Below are 20,787 nucleotides of genomic sequence, written 5' to 3'. Positions count from 1 at the left end.
CCGGCCCCATTTAAAATGAATGGGTCCACACCTGTTCCGCAAAATTGCGGAACGGATGCGGACCCATTTCGCGGACGTGTGATTGGACCCTAAAGGCATGTTCATATGACAGATGCTTCAGGCTTTAAAATCTGATGATGAATGGCAAGAGAATCAGCGGCACAAACCCATGGCTGCCCCTGGATTTCTGACATGCAATTGCAGTTTCACACTGTGTAAGCTTCTTCAGAGGGGCTGATCTATTTGCCCCAGCACAGAAAAACCACATCCAGAAGTGACAAATTCTTGTACATGTGAGCAGGTATAGAAATTTGGGTGCGCCGTCAGACAAAATTCCCACTGAAATAATGGGTGTCCGTTTTTGGCAGAGTACGTAGCAAAGACTGCATGAAATTTCTGTGAAGAAAGGGACAGGGTTATTTGTAAAGAAAACTTACACTGCCCTTCCAACAGCAACTCCTCCCCAAGAAATGAACTGCTTATTGGAAAGAATAGGAGGTTCGTCAGAATTCTTCTGTAGTGTTAGATTTGCCGAATTCTTGGTTACTGACAGCTCACTCTCTCCGATCAGTGGGACTTCATACTGGGGACCTGAAGGCTGCACAATTATTTTCAAAGAACTGCAAAAGAAGAATGAAACCCTGTAGTCTCTAATCACAGGCTCGGAACATCATTCATTGTACACTAGTGAAATACCTCTGCTTCACTTTAGTACACCGAGGAGAGAACTTCACAACCACTACTTGCTCTTCTTCAGGGCCAATAAACAATTCTTCTGGGTCCACAGTAAAAATGCTATCTGCAGTTGTACACTGAGGAAGGAAGTTCACATGTAAGAACATACAGTGATTCATGTAGCCATTAGATGACACAAGAGCAACCACAAGTTCAGCTGTGGAAGGGCTTTTTTCATTTGCCTTTTTACCCTACATTAGAAGAGTAGGTTTGTCCCCACCCCACCCAAGGGGAATGGACTTATTACCCCAATTAATGGATCCAGAAAAAAGAGCGGCACTCCGGTAGGTAAAAGCAAGTGTGAGCCTTTGAGTTGTATCTTTGCTTGAAGAAGGTTCATGTTTGGAGCCGAAAAGTTGCACCACCTGGGTGAATAAAGGGTTCACTTGCTTTTATTACCTACCGGAGTGCCGCTCTCTCTTATCTCGCTCTCTCTTATCTCGCTCTCTCTTATCTCGCTCTCTCTTATCTCGCTCTCTCTTATCTCGCTCTCTCTTATCTCGCTCTCTCTTATCTCGCTCTCTCTTATCTCGCTCTCTCTTATCTCGCTCTCTCTTATCTCGCTCTCTCTTATCTCGCTCTCTCTTATCTCGCTCTCTCTTATCTCGCTCTCTCTTATCTCGCTCTCTCTTATCTCGCTCTCTTATCTCGCTCTCTTTATCTCGCTCTCTTTTATCTCTCTCTGTGTGTGTGAAAGAATCTCTCTCCTATTGATAACGGGTCTGGCCTCTGTACTCACTGTCACTATGAATGCAATGCACTGCAGCGAACGGCAGCTAGCTGGCGGGCTGGCGTGTGACTGACGCCACTTAGTAACGCTCCTGCTTCCTGAAGTGGGAGGAACGTTACTAAGTGACGTCAGTCACGCGCCGGCCGGCCAGCTCGCTGCAGTGCATTGCATTCATAGTGACAGCGAGTACAGAGGCCGGACCTGTTATCAATAGGAGAGAGATTCTTTCACACACACACACACACTAGTAAAATACTTTACACGCATAGCCAGTTATGTGCGCAGTTTAGGACACATGAGGGGACACATAGGGCCATGAGGGGGACCAGCATAATATGCTATATGTCTTATGCTGGCCCCCACAACTCAGCGTCCTCCACAGATCCCCCACAACTCAGCGTCCTCCACAGATCCCCCCACAACTCAGCGTCCTCCACAGATCCCCCCACAACTCAGCGTCCTCCACAGATCCCCCCACAACTCAGCGTCCTCCACAGATCCCCCCACAACTCAGCGTCCTCCACAGATCCCCCCACAACTCAGCGTCCTCCACAGATCCCCCCACAACTCAGCGTCCTCCACAGATCCCCCCACAACTCAGCGTCCTCCACAGATCCCCCCACAACTCAGCGTCCTCCACAGATCCCCCCACAACTCAGCGTCCTCCACAGATCCCCCCACAACTCAGCGTCCTCCACAGATTCCCCCACAACTCAGCGTCCTCCACAGATTCCCCCACAACTCAGCGTCCTCCACAGATTCCCCACAACTCAGCGTCCTCCACAGATTCCCCACAACTCAGCGTCCTCCACAGATTCCCCACAACTCAGCGTCCTCCACAGATCCCCCATAACTATGTCATACCCAGCTGCGTCAGCGGCTCATATGGGAAAATCCAAGCAAATAGACCTCCAGCACAATTCCCTTAAAATATCGCATATCGTTATCGCAATTTTTAGGGCCCTAATCGCAATCGCACAAAATTCCCATATTGTGCAGCCCTAAAATAAATAAATATATATATATATTTTTTTTTTTTTATTTCACCTGTTATCTCAAAGGATAATGGGGGTAAAGTTTTAAATTTGCACTGTGAGGGCAACACAGCATCTATACAGCTTTTATGTACACAAGCACCTCATTAAAACGCTAATAGCCTAAAGACAACATTAAAGCGGTTGTCTCACTTCAGCAAATAGCATTCATCATGTAGAGAAAGTTAATACAAGGCACTTACTAATGTATTGTGATTGTCCATATTGCCTCCTTTGCTGGCTGGATTAGTTTTTCCATCACATTATACACTGCTCTTTTCCATGGTTGCAACCACCAGGCAATCCATTAGTGGTGGCTGTGCTTGCACACTATAGGAAAAAGCACTAGCGCATGTTCAATGCCATGATCCCGGCCACCAGAGAAGCCAGCGCTTTTTTCCCCCTATAGGGTGCAAGCATGGCCACCACTGATGGATTGTAGGGTGGTCTGTAACCATGGAAACGAGCAGTGTATAATGGGATGGAAAAATGAATCCAGCCAGCAAAGGAAGCAATATGGATAACAATACATTAGTAAGTGTCCTGTATTAACTAAATAATGCTATTTGCTGGAGTGAGACAACCCCTTTAAAAAGAGAACCAGTAGGCTTTCCGGATACCTCTGCTTTGAATTCTGCACTGTGGCCTCTGCTATTCCGCCTAAAAATCTATGAGTAAAAATTTGCAATATGGAGTTATCTGGTTGACAAAAGAAACAATATATGTGCCTTCACATTGACACTTCCTACTGACTACGTAGGGACATAACCAGTTGACAAGGGAAAGGATAACGACCAGTTGTCATTTTAGGCAAGCATTTTTAGGAAGAAAAGAATTGGCGAAATGCCTTAAAGGCAAGTGCCCTAGCACTGTAGAAGTGGTTCTTCCAAGATACAAACTTATACACAAGGTAGGAGATAAGCATCTTATCAGCTGGGATTCCACAACTAGATGGAACTGTGGTCCATTAATATTAATGGGATTTAAAATCTTTATACATTTATTTCAGGGAAACTAACTGTTGAAGCATGCATCACCCAAGTTACACCCAGAACCTACCTTTACTCTCAAGTGTGCGGCAATATTCCCTGCATTTTTAAGAGGAAGCTGTTGCTTAGTTGATGAACCCACATCACATCTTAAGTGAATGGTCTGAAGAGAAAAAACAGATATCCTTTTATATAATGCACATATACACCAGTGATTTTTGTAAATAGAAAAAAAAGGGGTATTCGCACCGAGCCTAACCTGCAAGTCTTTAGGAGCATGTATCTTTGCACAGCCAACTCTTGCATGTAAGGGGATACTTTTTAACAGACAAGCAGGACCAGGGCTGTCAACTTCAATATCAACCCTTGCTATAAACTCTTCAGGTGGTTCAAGGGAGCATGCTATAAGAAAAATAAAGAATTTGGTTGGCGGATAAGAAAGACATTTCAGAATCTGAATTTTAGAAGACCAAGTGCCCCTTTCACACTTGCGTTGTCCGGATCCGGCATAGAGTTCCGTCGTCGGGGCTCTATGCCGGAAGAATCCTAATCAGGATTATCCTAATGCATTCTGAATGTAGAGAAATCCGTTCAGGATGCATCAGGATGTCTTCCGTTCCGGAACGTTTTTTGGCCGGAGAAAATACCGCAGCATGCTGTACTTTTTGCTCCGGCCAAAAATCCTGAACACTTGCCGCAAGGCCTGATCCGGAATTAATGCCCATTGAAAGGCATTGATCCGGACTTAAGCTAAACGTCGTTTCGGCGCATTGCCGGATACGACGTTTAGCTTTTTCTCAATGGTTACCATGGCTGCCGGGACGCTAAAGTCCTGGCAGCCATGGTAAAGTGTAGCGGGGAGCGGGGGAGCAGCATACTTCCCGTCCGTGCGGCTCCCGGGGCGCTCCAGTGTGACGTCAGGGCGCCCCAGGCGCATGGATGACGTGATCGCATGTACACGTCATCCATGCGCCTGGGGCGCTCTGACGTCACTCTGGAGTGCCCCGGGAGCCGCACGGACTGTAAGTATGCCGCTCCCCCGCTCCTACTATGGCAACCAGGACTTTAATAGCGTCCTGGGTGCCATAGTAACACTGAAAGCATTTTGAAGACGGATCCGTCTTCAAATGCTTTCCGTACACTTGCGTTTTTCCGGATCCGGCGTGTACCTCCGGCAAGTGGAGTACACGCCGGATCCGGACAACGAAAGTGCGAAAGGGCCCTTAATTACATTTTCAACAAGCCTTTGGCTGGAGCTCCAGGCAGTCCAAGGGTCAAATGCAAGCTGTTTCAAAAACTTAGCATAGTTAAAAAATAAAAATTGTTGGATACCCTGTGATCTCTGCAAGTAGTCAATACATTTTTCCCTCACAAGGAAATGCACAGGAGTTGAAGAAATGCTGGCAAGTGGAAAAACTTTTTTTTTTTTTCACTCAATTTCATTTTAGTCTCTATGCCTGCTTCTGAAGAACAAAACCATTGTCCAGAGTAAGTGACTGTGTCATAGTTTCAATCTATATTTGTAATCCAAAACTAGGCGCAGAACATGGAGAATAAGGGTTCACGCACACAAACACAGTTTTGGTCCGCATCGGATCTGCATAATCCGGTTTCCTGGAAATCTCCATGATAGGACAGGAAAAAACACAATCTCAGGATGTGCTATCAGAGGAAGTCAGAGAGATTTAAAAACCCCACCCCTTCCCCTCATCGCCAGTGTATTTTAACAGAACCAGGAAAAAGGGGTAGAACAAAAATTAAAATTCAATTTTATGGAGACTTCCAGGAAACCGGATTACCGGTGAGTGTAATACTCATTTCCATGACGGCACATTCTGAGAACTAAGAAAGTAAACTTTGGGAGGGGGGGGGGGGGGTGGATGGGGGAGGAGAGACGACAACAGCACCTAGGACCTTGCGTCCAAAAGGCCATGTCCTCATTGGCAAGTACATCAACCATATAATGCTTGGTAAAGGTGAGAGCCTTCTATCAAGTGGCCGCTCTGCAAATTTGTTCTAAAGACACAGGGGCTCTCTTGGCCCAGGAAGTAGACCCTGATCTTACTGAACGGGCTCTGAGGGACGGAGGAGCTTCTTTACCGGAGGCTCTATAGGCCTCAGAAATGGCACACCAAATTCAGCGGGATATAGAGTTTTTTGCCGCTTTTTTACCCTTATTTGGGGCGGAAAACTGAATAAATAAGTTTATCTATCCTCCAATCCCTGGTGACATCGAGATAATTGAGTACACTTCTTCTAACATCTAAATTATGAAACCTTGTTTCCTGCTCGTTTTTAGGGTTGGCACAAAACGAGGTAATAACAATGTCTTGTGACCTGTTAAAAGTAGAAACCACCTCAGGGAGAAAATTGGGATCTAATTTGAATATGAGCTAATCATCAAACACTAAGGAAGGGCTCCTGGATAGATAAAGCCTGAAGCTCACAAATTCTTCTTGCAGAGGATATTGCCACTAAGAAAATGGTCTTAAGAGTAAGCCACTTAATAGTCAGGGAGTCTAGAGGCTCAAATAGAGATTCTGACAAACCTGTAAGAACAGTATTCAGGTTCCATGGAGATACAGCGTCCCACTACGTGTGTGTGGGCACTGCTTAAAAAGCACTTTTTATATTATTACAAGCATTTGGTTGCCATGTATAACACTGCATTTGTGTAATTGCAAAATCCCTATTAACAGGCCTATTAGGTGCAATTTATACATCCAACCACTAGATAGGGATAAAGTTCAGGTCCTATATATACTCAGGTCAGGCCTAGTGAGAGAGTTGACTAGTCAAGGCAGATCAGATTAACTAGGATGTAGTCAGCAGAGAGCAGATCTGAGGTAGTCAGATCAAGTTAGTGGGAGGAAAGATAGAGTGAAGACTTCGCAACACAGATTAGTGAGTGGAGTCAACTTCGCTAGAAGGTGTTTACTCAGATGATAGGCGCAGAAGAGCGTTTTCCTTCATTCATCGGTGAGAAGAGCCATTATTTAGGGCCACAGACACCTTTGCATGGTGTAGGTTTATAGCTTCAGGCAGCCACACCAACCTTTTGGAGGGACAGTTGAGTTTTCCTGTCTATACAAGTTTAGCTTGTAGGGAAAGTCAAGGAATAGGACCCAAGGCATCTAAAGGAACCAGGTACACCTAACCCACTGGTCCGAAACCAACCCAGCCCCCGACAAGCCTAAACAGTGGATTTGCAGTAACGTCTCTGTAACATCTAAAGACTGCATAAGTGTACCACAGCAACTGAAAAGTTACCAAAGTAAAAGTTGTGAGTTGCATCTTACCACTGTCTACCTCATTATTACTACCTATGGTTGTAAACACCATTAACGGTACTGGCGTCACGACAAAAATCAAAGGACTCAGCCGCAACAAGCACCCTTAACATCAAGGGCACCTCAACCACCATCTTGGCTGATGCTTCCTACCACAGAGTGTAGCAATCATATGAAACACAGAGAGAGAAAATGCACCAAACAGATATAACACTGACTATGCTGGCAAGACATGAATAAAGGTATTAAAAGCTGAGACTTTTGCCAATATATTCCAGTCATGGAGATATCTGAGCCCATCATGCACCACGTCACGGTTCTCAGCATGGCAAGGGGTCCTAACCGCTGCTCTAACTGTGGTGTGAACACAGTCTGAAGGTGAAGTGCCCAGCATGAATACTGCGGTTGTACACTGTGAATGAAGACAGGCCGCGAGCCACACCACACCAGGTGATGGAGGTTACCAGGTGCAAAAGAGTGTTAGAATGCCAAGTAAAGGCAGACGCACTCAAATCTAACAAGGCAGAAACCAAAAAACTATATAGTGGCAATTCTGGAGGAGCTGCCAAACCCCTTACACTGTGGCGTGTCTTCTATTGGGGGAGCAGCCCGACCGCATGTGGACCGCAGTATACGACTAACCCCAGCAAAATATGCATACAAATGGAGGATGTCGGCGCGGTCCACATGCACCACAAGAGCAGACTACACAGAATGTAGCAATCATATGAAACACAGAGAGAGAAAATGCACCAAACAGATAACACTGACTATGCTGGCAAGACACGAATAAAGGTATTAAAAGCTGAGACTTCCTCCATTGTATGCATATTTTGCTGGGGTTAGTCGTATACTGCGGTCCACATGCGGTCGGGCTGCTCCCCCAATAGAAGACACGCCACAGTGTCAGGGGTTTGGCAGCTCCTCCAGAATTGCCACTATATATTTTTTTGTTTTTTGGTTTCTACCACAGAGCGTGCCCCAGGGGATTTTGTGCTGTCCACCTCAACACTGTGCTGCCAGCCCAGGGAGGCTATCTACTAACAGTCAGTAAACTGATGAACTGTGCGTTATACCATTTGACCCCTCATCGGTCTACCGTGAACCTCACGTGTACCCCCTGCGACTGGCTGGCTGCAGAGAGACTATATTTTTAATTCTGGGTTTCAATCTATCAGCCGCTTTTAAAACCCTAGACACCCAGAAGACCTCAGACGGAAACCTGCACTTTAAGGGTATTCAGGGAGAGACCCATAACCAAACATTCCTGGAGAAATTCCAGGATCAGAGGGATATTGGGGGTAGATAGTTTAAACCGAACACCACACAAAGGATGCAAATTTCCAAACTTTAAGATATGTCAGAGGTACTGGATTTTCTACGGAGCAAAAAGGGTATTTACAACCCTCTGTGATAGACCTAGACCTAAGAGGATGGACTGCTCAGTAACCAGGGTGACAGCTTGAGAAGACTGGGGTTCGGATGAGAGATTGGACCCTTGAATTGAGCGAGAAGTAATGCAGTACTTTGTGGTTTCTTCTTGAGGCAAACAGATCTAGACTCAGAATGTCCCATTGATTTTGGATCCTCTGAAAGGCTGACTGGGATCGAAACCACTCGCCTGGATCCAAAATGTGTCCATGCCTTGTACCTCCCTGATGCTGGATGAAGGCTATAGCTGTGGAATTGTCCAAGTGGACTAGTACATGACTGTTCTTAGATAGGGTCTGAGTTGCTTTGAGGCCTTCCCATATAGTCCCGAAGTTCTTTGTAGTTGGACGACATCATCCTCTGAGCTTTGGACCAAGTCCCCTGAAAGGGACCTGTGGCAGTAAGGGCACCTCAGCCCCAGGAACTGGCGTCCATTGTCCTGGCTCCAAGAGACTCCAGATTCCTGTCTCTGAGCCACCACTGTAAGGAGGTCTTTACCACTTTGGTTACAGACATCCTCTGGTCTAGGGTTAACTGAGATCTGTTACATTTCCTGAGGATGAGGTCCTGTAGAGGCCTCATGTGGAATTGGGCCCTGGCGACAGCTGGAATGCAAGAAGATAGGCGACCTAAAATCTTCATGGCTTGACTGATCGAACAAACCGGATTTAAGAATTGTTGGATCCCTAACTTTAAATCCTGGACCTTCGGAGATGGAAGAAAGGATTTTTGGAGGACAGAATCAGGAGGATGCCTAAAAATATTCTTTGATGGGTCTGTGATGAATTTCTACCAGGAATTTATGAAGAAGGAGCTGAGTCTTCCCCCAACACGAATGGAGTTATTGCTTGGAAGAGGAGGAGGAAGGATCTCATTTTACCGCCCTTGGCATAGCTCCATCTTCCTGATTTTCCATTATCTGATCTGGTATCCTACTGTTTACGAAAAAACTGCCTCCTCTTTTTGGATCTGACTTCGGGAAATCTTATCGAGATCAGGGCCAAACACATACTGCCCATGGAATGGTAAGGATATCAATTAGTTTTTAGAGGTCATATCACTGGACCAGGTCTTCAACTACAGGACTCTTCTGATGGTGTTAGAGAGTACTGCTGTATAGGCAGAAAGTCTTACAGACTCTGCGGAGGCATCTGCCAGTAAATTTGTGGCCTTTCTAAGCAGGGGAAGGCTGTCCAATGTATCCAGAAAATGGACGACACTCCAGTAGGATGAAATATAGGAATTTCTTTATTCAACCATCTGGTGCAACGTTTCGGCTCTAGAATGAGCCTTTTTCATGCGAAAAAAGGCTCATTCTAGAGCCGAAACGTTGCACCGGATGGTTGAATAAAGAAATCCCTATATTTCATCCTACTGGAGTGCAGTCCATTTTCTGGATATAGATAGAGATATAGTGTGTGTATATATATATGTATATATATATATATATATATATATATATATATATATATATATATATATATATATATACACATATATATATACACACACATATACATACACATATACATACACACACACACACACACACACCTGTTTTGTGGACAAGATGACATTTCTAGAGGATTAAAAAAAAAATGTTTAAATTTAAATAAATAATTTGTACATAGATGGGATCCTTATTTTGCAGATCCACAAAACACTTTCTGCCATGTGCATGAGGCCTTAAACCATGAGGTATTACGGTAAGATTTGTATGTCTTCTGCCTTATGGTCACAATAAGTTTCTAACTACTAATACAAAATGCTGAAATATAAAAATAAAAAAATAAAAAAAACAACAAAACAAAACAAGAAAAAGGCCTAAGGCCTCTTTCACACGAGCGTGGCGTGTGAGGGCCCAATAAGATGCGGGTGCGTTGCGGTAAAATGCGCAATTTTTCAGCGCGAGTGCAAAGCGTTTTAATGCGTTTTGCACCCGCGTGAAAAAAATCGCCATTTTGGTACCCAGACCCAAACCCGGACTTCATCACTGAAGTTCAGGTTTGGGTTAGGTGTTGTGTAGATTTTATTATTTTCCCTTATAACATGGTTATAAAGGAAAATAATAACATTCTTAATACAGAATGCAAAGTACCGTAAATTAGGGATGGAGGGGTTAAAAAAAAAAAAAAAAAAGTTAACTTACCTGCTCTATAGCTGCCGGTCTCTGTTCTATCTTCAGGACCTGGCAAAAGACCTGTGGTGACGTCACTATGGTCCAATCACATGGTTCATCACCATGGTGAGGGACCATGTGATTGGATCATATGAGGTGACGTCACCACAGGTCCTTAGCCGGCAGCTCAACATTACAGAAGACAGATCCGCAACTACGCGATCAAGTGGACTTGACTTTTATTTAATTTTTTTTAACCCCTCCACTATTTTACTTTGCATTCTGTATTCAGAATGCTATTATTTTCCCTTATAAGCATGTTATAAGGGAAAAATAATACAGATCGGGTCCCCAGCCCGATCGTCACCTAGCAACCATGCGTGAAAATCGCACCGCATCCGCACTTGCTTGCGATTTTCATGCGGCCCCATTTACTTCTATGGGGCATGCGTTGCGTGAAAAACGCAGAATATAGAGCATGCTGCGATTTTCACGCAACGCACAAGTGATGCGAGAAAATCACAGCTCATGTGCACAGCCCCATAGAAATGAATGGGTCAGGATTCAGTGCGGGTGCAATGCGTTCACCTCACGCATTGCACCCGCGCAGAATACTCGCCTGTGTGAAAGGGGCCTAAGGGACCTTCAATTACCCTGTGATACCAGACAGCTTATACTTGACAGTTGTTCTGTGTCTGGAAAAAGTCACAAAACTCAACAGCTTAAGGCCTCATGCACACGACCGTAGTTCTGGTCCGCATCCAAGCCACAGTTTTTACGGCTCGGATGCGGACCCATTCACTTCAATGGGGCCGCAAAAGATGCAGACAGCACTCTGTTTGCTGTCCACATCTTTTGCTCCATTCCGTAGCCCCGCAAAAAAAAAATATAACATGTCTTACTCTTGTCCATTTTGCGGACAAGAATAGGCATTTCTACAATGGGTGGCTTCCATTTCTTGAGGATCCGCGGTTTGTGGACCAGAAAAAAAACGTAACGGTCGTGTGCATGAGGCCTAAAAAATATATTTCTCAGTAAAGGATTTGTCCTGTCACATATGCTACAACTCTATCTATGGATTTGATTGTAGACCCAGGCTTAAAACTGGCCAGGCACATAAAACAGCCACTCTGCAACATGAAAAATAGAGTGATTAATGGTCAGACAGCTCTGAAGTGTTTTCTAGGTTCAGGATAATCTCAGCCTATATACATGTTAGGTCATCAATATCTGATGAGGTCGAAGTCACTGCACCCTCGACAATCAGCTGTTTGAAGAGACCACAATGCTCATGGGATTTATAATTATGTACCGGGCAAAACTGCAATACTCGGAAAAGTCACACTCACAATTTAGGAGTGTTGTGGCCCCTTCATCACCACCTGCACTTTCTGTCAACCTTTGCGCCCCATCAATAGGCAGTGGTTTCTGCTGGCTCATAGGCCATACAGTGAGAAGCAAACAGCACATACTTCCTTTACCCTTCCTGGAATATCTCCCACGTGATGTTAATAGAGGATTATCTTTTTTTTATTTTTCAGTCTGTTTGAGAGACTTCTCTATAGTCCAACCCAGCATATATCTTGATGCATTCAATATTTGCAGCTTGCTAAAAAACCTTCGAAAACCAGAAGAAATCTCTCAAAAGCAAATGAACACACATGGACGGATGACCAGTTTTACTAATCCCGCTATACAGAAAGTAAACTGTACAAACAGAAAAACCTGGAAATACAAAAACAAAATTTACTATAATGTGTTGTGTTAAATACCTGCTGAGTTATATGTTTGTGGTGCGTGGAACACGACCCATATCTCAAGTGCCTCTGGTTCCTGAAATTAAATAAAATTATATATATTATATAAATAAAAAGCTGTCAAACTGAAGTGCAACTGTAAACAGAGGCATCACTAGTGAAAAAGAAAACCTAACAATATCTTTACAAGGCCAACACTAAAAGGGGTATTCCGGTGGTTCAAAGTTAACCACCTACCCACTGAGAACCTCATTGATCACAAGAAGATAATGGGGCCCCGTACCCCCTGCAGTCCCCTTGAAATGAATGTAGGGGCCAGTCGCACATGCGAGCTACAGCTCCATTCCTTTCTATGGGAATTCTGGATATAGCCGAGTAAAGCGCTCGGCTATCTCCAGAAATCCCATAGAAAGGAATGGAGCGGCTACGTTCATGTGTGACCAACCGCTCAGTTCATTTCTGGGGGGCTGCAGGGTGTGATCTGTGGGGGTCATCCCAGCAGTAGGACCCCACCGAACTAATAGCTATCGCCTGTCCTGTGGATAGGGGATAACTTAATATAACCAGAATACATCTTTTAATGTTTAAATGTTTTCATTTACGTAGAGAAAAAGAAAATGGAAAGCTAGTGGTGAGCAGAATATATATGCCCTTATAGTGGCACTGTAGTTTGGGAAAATCTTTTGAGACATCATAGCGACATATCAAAAAGTTCTGATTGGCGGGGTCTGCATTTAGTCCGCTTTTGGGCTCAGGACAAATTGTGAAGTTCACCGCTGCCAACACCCCTCTCCCCACCCCCTTTCTGAAGAATAAGGCAAAAATCACTGATGACTGATGGGGCGTTTTCACAAAACACTGGCAGAAAACTTTCATATTAACGTTTCTGAATTTTGTGCAACTCCAAAGTTATGTCTTTAGCTTATAGCAGTAATATCACAGTACGACAATTCTTTCTTGTCCCTATTCCTGTCCATAAACAATGGATCCTCAAAATACAGAAACCTGTGTGCTTTCAGCATTATTATCACTCGCATTTATAAAATCTCACTGTATTTAGACAGCACAACTTAGATAAAACACGCCTGTTTTTACATCGTTCACATTGGTGAAAGGTCACACAATGTACCTTTATGTTATCACAATTCAATAATGACAAACTAGAATTTATTCAGTTGCATAAGCGATTTCACAAACACTGAATGAGAATTCTCTGTACAACCGGTCGGTCGCCGTATACATTTACACTACATGATTATCGTCCAATATGAACAGTTAGCGTTTGAGTTTTAATGACTATCTGCTCGTCTAATTCCTTCATAGGTCTAAGAAAGGTAAAATAAATGTTGTGCAAAATCTCTAGCTCTTGTGCATTAAAACTTCCAAGAAAAATGATTAGTGGTCACCGTATCATCCGAGGAGGTCACTTTAAGGGGCCTAGGATCACTCTGTCCACCTACCGGCACATGATCGAGGATTGAACAGACAGAGCAATGAACATGAAAGAGAAACTGCTTTCTAGATGTATGAAAAATGCAGGACAGCAATAAGAATACCAGGCAGTAAAGAGTAGCCATAGGTGGACACAAAAAATGCTCCAAACCGTAAGCAGAGTACATGGGTATGAGGAAAAACCATGCTGATTTTCTTTAAAACTATGAATGTTTCTTCAGAAACAAGTGTTTACCTGGTTCTCATAGGATGCATACATAACGTGGCTTATGACAGAAGGGGAAGACATCTTTGAGACAGAATCCATATGTACACCAAATTCTTTCACGGCAGGATTTTTGGAAAAAGTAAAGCAACGCCATGCAGTGGCATTCTGGCAACAGAGAGATAATAGTTAATATATTATAGTAGATTTAACCTTCATTATTTATATGTTTACCCTGTACTGGAGAAAAAGAAAAAAAGAAAGAAAAAAAGAAAAAGAAGAGAAAAAGAAAAAACGTATGCAGTGACTTGCTAAGGGCGCTGCTGAAAACTTATACTTTATAGTCAGTGCTGCAGCTAAACCTCATTCAAACTAAAATAAATGACATCAACTCTAGAAATCCCTGAACTCCGTTAAATGGGTTGTCTTGTAGGTCATCTACTTTAAAAGGGCAAGTGTTTTATTATTTTAAAGGGGCTGTCCGCTTTTAATGATTGATGACCTATCCTCAGGATAGGCGGGGTCCGACTACCATATGAGCGATGCCTTCTCTGCTTGCCGCAGCAATTGCAGTGGTAAGCAGTGTAATTACAAGTATGGCGTCCCCTTCCACTTCTATGGGACGTAGTATCAACTTAGACAGAACTGTCCCACAAAAGTGAATAGGGTCTCCATGCTCTTCAAAAAGCTAATCGGCAAGGGTTCCGGGAGTTTGACCCCCGCCAATCGGATACTGATGACCTATCCTGAGGATAGGTCATCAATAGTAAAAAGCAGACAACCCCTTCAAGCAGCTGTGGCTCCAGTCCCCAGTCAATTTACTGGCAGTGGTCACATCTCATCGAAGCAAGTGACTGCTGCAGCCAATGGGAGTAAACCGACTAGCAGGGGGAAAAAAAAATTATTATATACAGGACAATCTCTTAAATTTCTCCCTTTAAAGTACTTTTGGTGAAATTCACCGTTTGAGTTGCAGTGCTATGAGGAAGGGGTCCCTGCTCATCCCCTGATTAACAGCTTTCTCTCTGGGCACATGAATGGAAAGAAAGCAGTCAGTCAATCAGCAGCGGCAGTGGGCAGGACTAGACCCGCAGCTCATGAATACAGAGGACTGCTTCCTCACAACATGATGTAAGCCCTGCAACTAAAAACAGGAAAATACATAAGGCAGACTAAACCCACAGCACTGAAATCCGCTTCGGTCACTGCCTCATATTGCCCTAAGAGAAGGCAGCATAAAGGTGATCACATATTTCCCAGCGTATTCATAAAGGAAACAAAGTGTTCCTTAATGTAAAAGCAAAACGTATATTGTAATAGTTAACACACGCAAATTTAAAAATGTTCACTGAATTACTTGGATAAGTAAGTTATATACATTTTAAGGATCTCAGGTAAATGGTGTAAAGTTATTTGGGTAAGTAAAAGTTGTACTTACAGCGCTAATAATAAGTCTAATGGGCACAGTAGCTCGTGTCTTATTTATTAATCTTAATGGAAGATTTTTCCAACTGCCGGACGTCAGATCTCCAAAATCCAAACAGTCAGTCTTTCCAGTGTCCACCTATAGAGGTTCAAAAGGGATGAATAAGCAACAAAAAGGGCATAATGCTAGAGCCCCTGGGCAGGCATCTAACATTTTTTGGTTATATATACACACTGTACTTTTTGCTTTATAAAGATGCACTTTGCTCTCCCAAATGTAAGGGGGGGGGGGGGGGGGGGGAATGGCAGTGTGTCATATGCAGGTGAAACTCGAAAAATTAGAATATTGTGCAAAAGTTCATTTATTTTAGTAATGCAACTTAAAAGGAATTGCATTAATGCAGCTTAACATTAGAAGATTGTGAAAAGGTTCAATATTCTAGGCATCATAGTGTCACACTCTAGTCAGCTAATTAATCCATATCCTCTGAGCAAAGGGTACCTCAAAATTCATAAGCTGTAAGCCATAATCATCCAAGTTATACCAAATAAAGGCCTGAAATGTCTCGCTTTGCGTGTAATGAGTCTCTCTCATACGTTAGTTTCACCTTTTAAGTTGCATTACTGAAATAAATTTACTTTGCACAATATTCTAATTTTTCAAGTTTCACCTGTATAACTAATACTAGTGAGCGCTTCCATTATTGAAGCGCTCACTAGTATGCAGAGGACACAGCAAGTATAGTGCAGTTGGCGCTTGATGTACTCACCTCTCCCTGGTCTTCTCTGGGCAATGCACTTCACTGCCCCTACTAAGTACAGCGTCAAGTCATAGTGTGTGCACTAATGCTTGGAACTGTGCGATATCAGGTCACAGTGCAGCGAGGGCCCAGAGAGCAGCGAGTACAGCGAGCTGTTTAGAGAGGCAAGGCTATTCAGTTATTTTTAGTCCAATTGAAAAAATAAAAGCTTCCTACTCTAAAACCTAACTGCATCTTATAATCCAGTGTGTCTAAGAACGGAAAAAATACTGTATTTATACATAAAAAAAAAAATTACTGTAAATTCTCAATTTTATTTTGCGTTCAGTTTCTTTGCCAAGTCTATATACACCAGACAGATGAATCAGTGCTCTCCAGCAAAGAAAAACTAGTAAAGACACTAATTAGGTATTTCATGAGGGAGTCTGTCACCTCCATATGGCCGTATACAGTGCTTACATGGCTCTGTAGCACACCTACACAGGATTGTAACGGTACCTTTGTTCTTTTCTATAGACTTGCACAAGCAAGAAAAACTAAGTTTAATTCATATGCAAATGAGCACTCGCAAGTGCCCAGGGGCGGCGTTCAGTGTGTAGGTGCCAAGGCTGCTCTGCCTTCTTTTCACTTTACTCCTCCCCAGCCTCTGCATTTTCCCGCCCTCCAAGTCTCTTGCCTCATCGATAGGTCCAGACTTGGAGGGTGGGCAAAGTAAGAGGCTGGGGAGGAGTAAAGGGAAAAGAAGGCAGAGCAGCCTGGGCACCTACACACTGAATGCCGCCCCTGAGCACTTGCGAGTTCTCATTTGCATATGAATTAAAAACTTAGTTTTTCCTGCTTGTGCAAGTCTAAAGAAAAGAACAAAAAGGTACCGTTACAATCCTGTATAGGTGTGCTACAGAGCCATGTAAGCACTGTAGATGGCCATATGGAGGTGACAGACTCCCTGTAAGCAATACTTCCATTGTTTTATATTAAAAGAGCAGCCCAATGTTAGAAAGACATGGCTGCTGCCTTCCAGACCTTTCCATGGGTTTGCCTGGTATTGCAGCATAGCTCCATTAAAGTGAATAGGGCTGAGTCTGTGGGCAGCTATGGCACCGTTTCTGGAAGAAAGCAGCCATGTTTTTCTAAAACTGGACAACCTCTTAAAAGGGATTGGCCACGTCATACTTTTTCAATCCCAATGTCTTTTACATAGCACTTGCTCATTTATCCATTTCAACACCTGGGTCCGATTGCAGTTACTAGAAGTCATGCAAAGCATTTAGAGGTCTTCATTACCATTTAGATACCTCATGAACAGAACTTACATACCTCAATTAATGGATATTCTGACACAGCAGTAAGGAGAACTTTGGAGGACATGGTTTCAGCTCTAACAATGGTTTCTGCATCAGCAGATACAGGCCAAGATGATACGCTTAGCACACACTGGAAAAGCCCTGCCCTTTGAGGTAAAAGAAGAACTTTCACATCTTCCGAAGCCCGGGGACCAATTATGGTTTTGTTTTTAAAAATTAAACAGTGATTGGCTCCAACATCAATCTGAAAAATACCGGTAAAAAAAAACCTTAGAGCTATAGAATAATTATTCAATAAAATCTCTGTATAACGCCACCTGCTGTTTGTTTTTCCTCCTTATTTCTCTGTCCACCTCAGTAACAATGTTTAGGTGGTCGCAAAATCTCAGTTCTACCCTTGAACTGCATAATTTCCCCATTTACATTCTGTTAATAAACAAACCAATGAAAACCTATGATATTTCATTGCACAGAATTTCGCCACTTGCTTTTCAAAGTATACAAGTGTTTGTCCGTCAACTGAGCTGTATGCTACATGTCACAAATTCTCAGCCACTCATCACAAAATGAAATCCATCACCTGACTCACTTATGCCAGTAGGAAGTCCCCATACACATTAGATCATAGGTACATCATGTGCGCTTTATTATATGAATGTATACACTACACCATGCTACAATTTTTAGGTAATAAAGAGAAAAATGTTAGTTTGTCATTAGCCAACTAAGCTCTGTTTTATACAGAGGTACCCTTTAAGTATTTGACATATCCAGACATGTGGCACAGTACTATCAGATACTAAGACCATATCTGTATTCTGTAGGAATGTTTCATTTGTTTGCGCTACAGAGTCCTGCACATAACAGATACACCTGAGAACTGTACAAACATACACAACTACTTACTTTTTCTCCATTCACAGCAATACTGATTATACCAATATTCACTTGCATCCATCTTTCATTAGAATTGAAAACGTTCAATGATGCTTGAGATGCGATGCCAACGCAACACATGTTAGGGAAGGTCACCTCTTCGGGCACTAGGACTTGTCCTTGTTAAAAGAAAAAGGACATTAAATTGCCAGACATTCAAACCATTCCATTTCTAATGCCAATTACTAACCAATAATCAATCAATATAAAATCTATTTACCAAAACCAGATGACGTTCGAGTGGCCCACTGGGAGAACCCAGCAGGGCCAGCCTGGGAGTCCACCATATGGATGTGATGGCTACTGCTTTGACTTCCTGAAGCATGGTTGCCCATCGGAAGTGTAGAAAGAATACCTGAAGCGACATTTGCAGTCAATGGGTCATGAAGAGCACACCCAGGATACCCTGCATGGCTTCCAAATGTAAAGTAAGGCATCGATGGGACACCTGATAGATATTGCTGTGGAGTGGTTGAAAGAGAAGGTGCATTAAGAAGTCTTGGATCAGAAGATGGCAATTTCTGCAAGTCGCTGGGTGGCAGAACTGGCTTAAAGCCTTGAGCACAAACGCACTGACGACTGCCAGGAATATTCTGTAATGAATTGTACTTTTCCAGCAAAGCAGACTGCAACATGTTTCCAGAAGAAAGTCCTTGCGTCTGCTTTGAAGCATACCGCTGCCATTCAGAAGCCCCATCTGACTGGGTTTCAAAGCACTTCAAATCAGAACCCAGTGCTTTAACATTATAATTTATAGCTGGGTATCCAGGTTCGGTTCTCTTTCCATCTGCTTCCGTTTTTGATCCACCGTTATAAGCGGAAAGAGTGCGAAATCCAGTTGGGCTCCTGCTCACTTTAGGCGTTTCGGTGTATTTTGGACATTTGTTTTCCTGCCAGGGCAAAGCGTTGCTTTGAATCATCTGCATTTCTGAAGGTGTAGGACTGGCTCTCACTATAGTGGTGCTTAGCTCTATGGTGTTGTTGCTCTAGAAAACAAAGTTATAGGAACCATTCAGAGGCACTGAGGCGACAAAACCACACCAATTCTTAATAAAAATGCTTATTTACAGTCCTTTATCTTACCCCATAAACACAATCAATTTAATGCATCCTTATTATAGGTTCTCCCCTTTGGGTTTGGGTCACCCCTTGTTTTCCAAAGTCTTCTCCGGCAACCATATGCAGCTCCCATTATAAAAATGGCAAAAAATAAACCCATCTTAATATATCTGCCCTACTGTGCCTGCTCTGCTTTCCTGCACAGATGAGATAGTGTTATACCTAGTTTAATCCTCACCTTTACCAATGGTCAGCACAGAAGACTTGACTATGAAGGGGGTAGGGCTAAAGACCGGTGAAAAACAACACAAATCATATTTCAGCAAGTTGACCATATTCAAATTTCAAACACATCTGACTAAATTATATTTGAGGGACAGAAAATGATATTTCATAAGAATTTTTGGCCCCTTCACTTCAGCAGTACTATGCCTTTGAAAATGACATCATAAATACTGTCCCTTCTGTAGCAGTCAGCACAGCTCCTATATAGACAGGGATCCAGTTACCATTTAACTGCTGCTGTGAAAGAAAGATGTTATCTGTTAGGGCCCTTTCACACTTGCGTTGTCCGGATCCGGCGTGTACTCTACTTGCCGGAATTACACGCCGGATTCGGAATAACGCAAGTGTACTGAAAGCATTTGAATACGGAGCAGTCTTCAAAATGCGTTCAGTGTTACTATGGCACCCCGGACGCTATTAAAGTCCTGGTTGCCATAGTAGGAGCGGGGAGCGGTATACTTACCATCCGTGCAGCTCCCGGGGCGCTCCTGAATGATGTCAGAGCGCCCCGTGCACATGGATGACGTGTTCCATGTGATCACATGATCCATGCGCTTGGGGCGCCCTGACGTCACTCTGGAGCGCCCCGGGAGACAGACGGATGGTAAGTATGCTGCTCCCCCGCTCCCCTTTACCATGGCTGCCAGGACTTTAGCATCCTTGCAGCCATGGTAACCATTCAGAAAAAGCTAAACGTCGGGTCCGGCAATGCGCCAAAACAACGTTTAGCTTAAGGCCGGATCCGGATCAATGCCTTTCAATGGGCATTAATTCCGGATCCGGCCTTGCGGCAAGTCTTCAGGATTTTTGGCCGGAGCAAAAAGCGCAGCATGCTGCGGTATTTTCTCCGGCCAAAAAACGTTCCGTTCCGGAACTGAAGACATCCTGATGCATCCTGAATGGATTTCTCTCCATTCAGAATGCATTCGGATAATCCTGATCAGGATTCTTCCGGCATAGAGCCCCGACGACGGAACTCTATGCCGGATCCGGACAACGCAAGTGTGAAAGGGCCCTTAGTATAATAGATGCAGAATGTAGGAGGAGAGCATGATAGATCTATCGTTCTCCTAATAGGCCTAAATAAAGATGCCCACAGAAGAGCAGTGCATTTATCATTGTAATGTGTGACGCTCTAATTGAGTCACTACAATGGGGCTCTCATGGATTACACAGTAAAAAAATAAAAATAAGGAGCCTGTCAGTTCCCCAACTAACAGAAAAGAGAACATCCAGAGGCTGCTACTACAGTATGTCAGCTCTGTAAAGAGAAAA

The 20,787-nt window shown here is 43.5% G+C and overlaps 1 protein-coding gene across 1 annotated transcript in view; it reads right to left on the bottom strand.

The window, feature by feature from the left end:
- The window catches only part of CEP192 (centrosomal protein 192), a 175,616-nt gene that overhangs the window by 48,861 nt on the left and 105,968 nt on the right, over positions 1-20,787 (bottom strand). Inside the window, 10 exon segments of the mRNA XM_044292847.1 lie at positions 438-620; positions 697-812; positions 3,559-3,651; positions 3,748-3,890; positions 12,101-12,161; positions 13,773-13,910; positions 15,181-15,306; positions 17,246-17,476; positions 18,139-18,287; positions 18,389-19,154. Coding sequence (XP_044148782.1) covers positions 438-620; positions 697-812; positions 3,559-3,651; positions 3,748-3,890; positions 12,101-12,161; positions 13,773-13,910; positions 15,181-15,306; positions 17,246-17,476; positions 18,139-18,287; positions 18,389-19,154 — 2,006 coding nt within the window.

Source organism: Bufo gargarizans, chromosome 5 (assembly GCF_014858855.1).
Source record: "Bufo gargarizans isolate SCDJY-AF-19 chromosome 5, ASM1485885v1, whole genome shotgun sequence".
NCBI lineage: Eukaryota > Metazoa > Chordata > Amphibia > Anura > Bufonidae > Bufo > Bufo gargarizans.
Note: the sequence above shows the minus strand (reverse complement) of the source record. Positions and strands in the feature narration are given on the sequence as shown.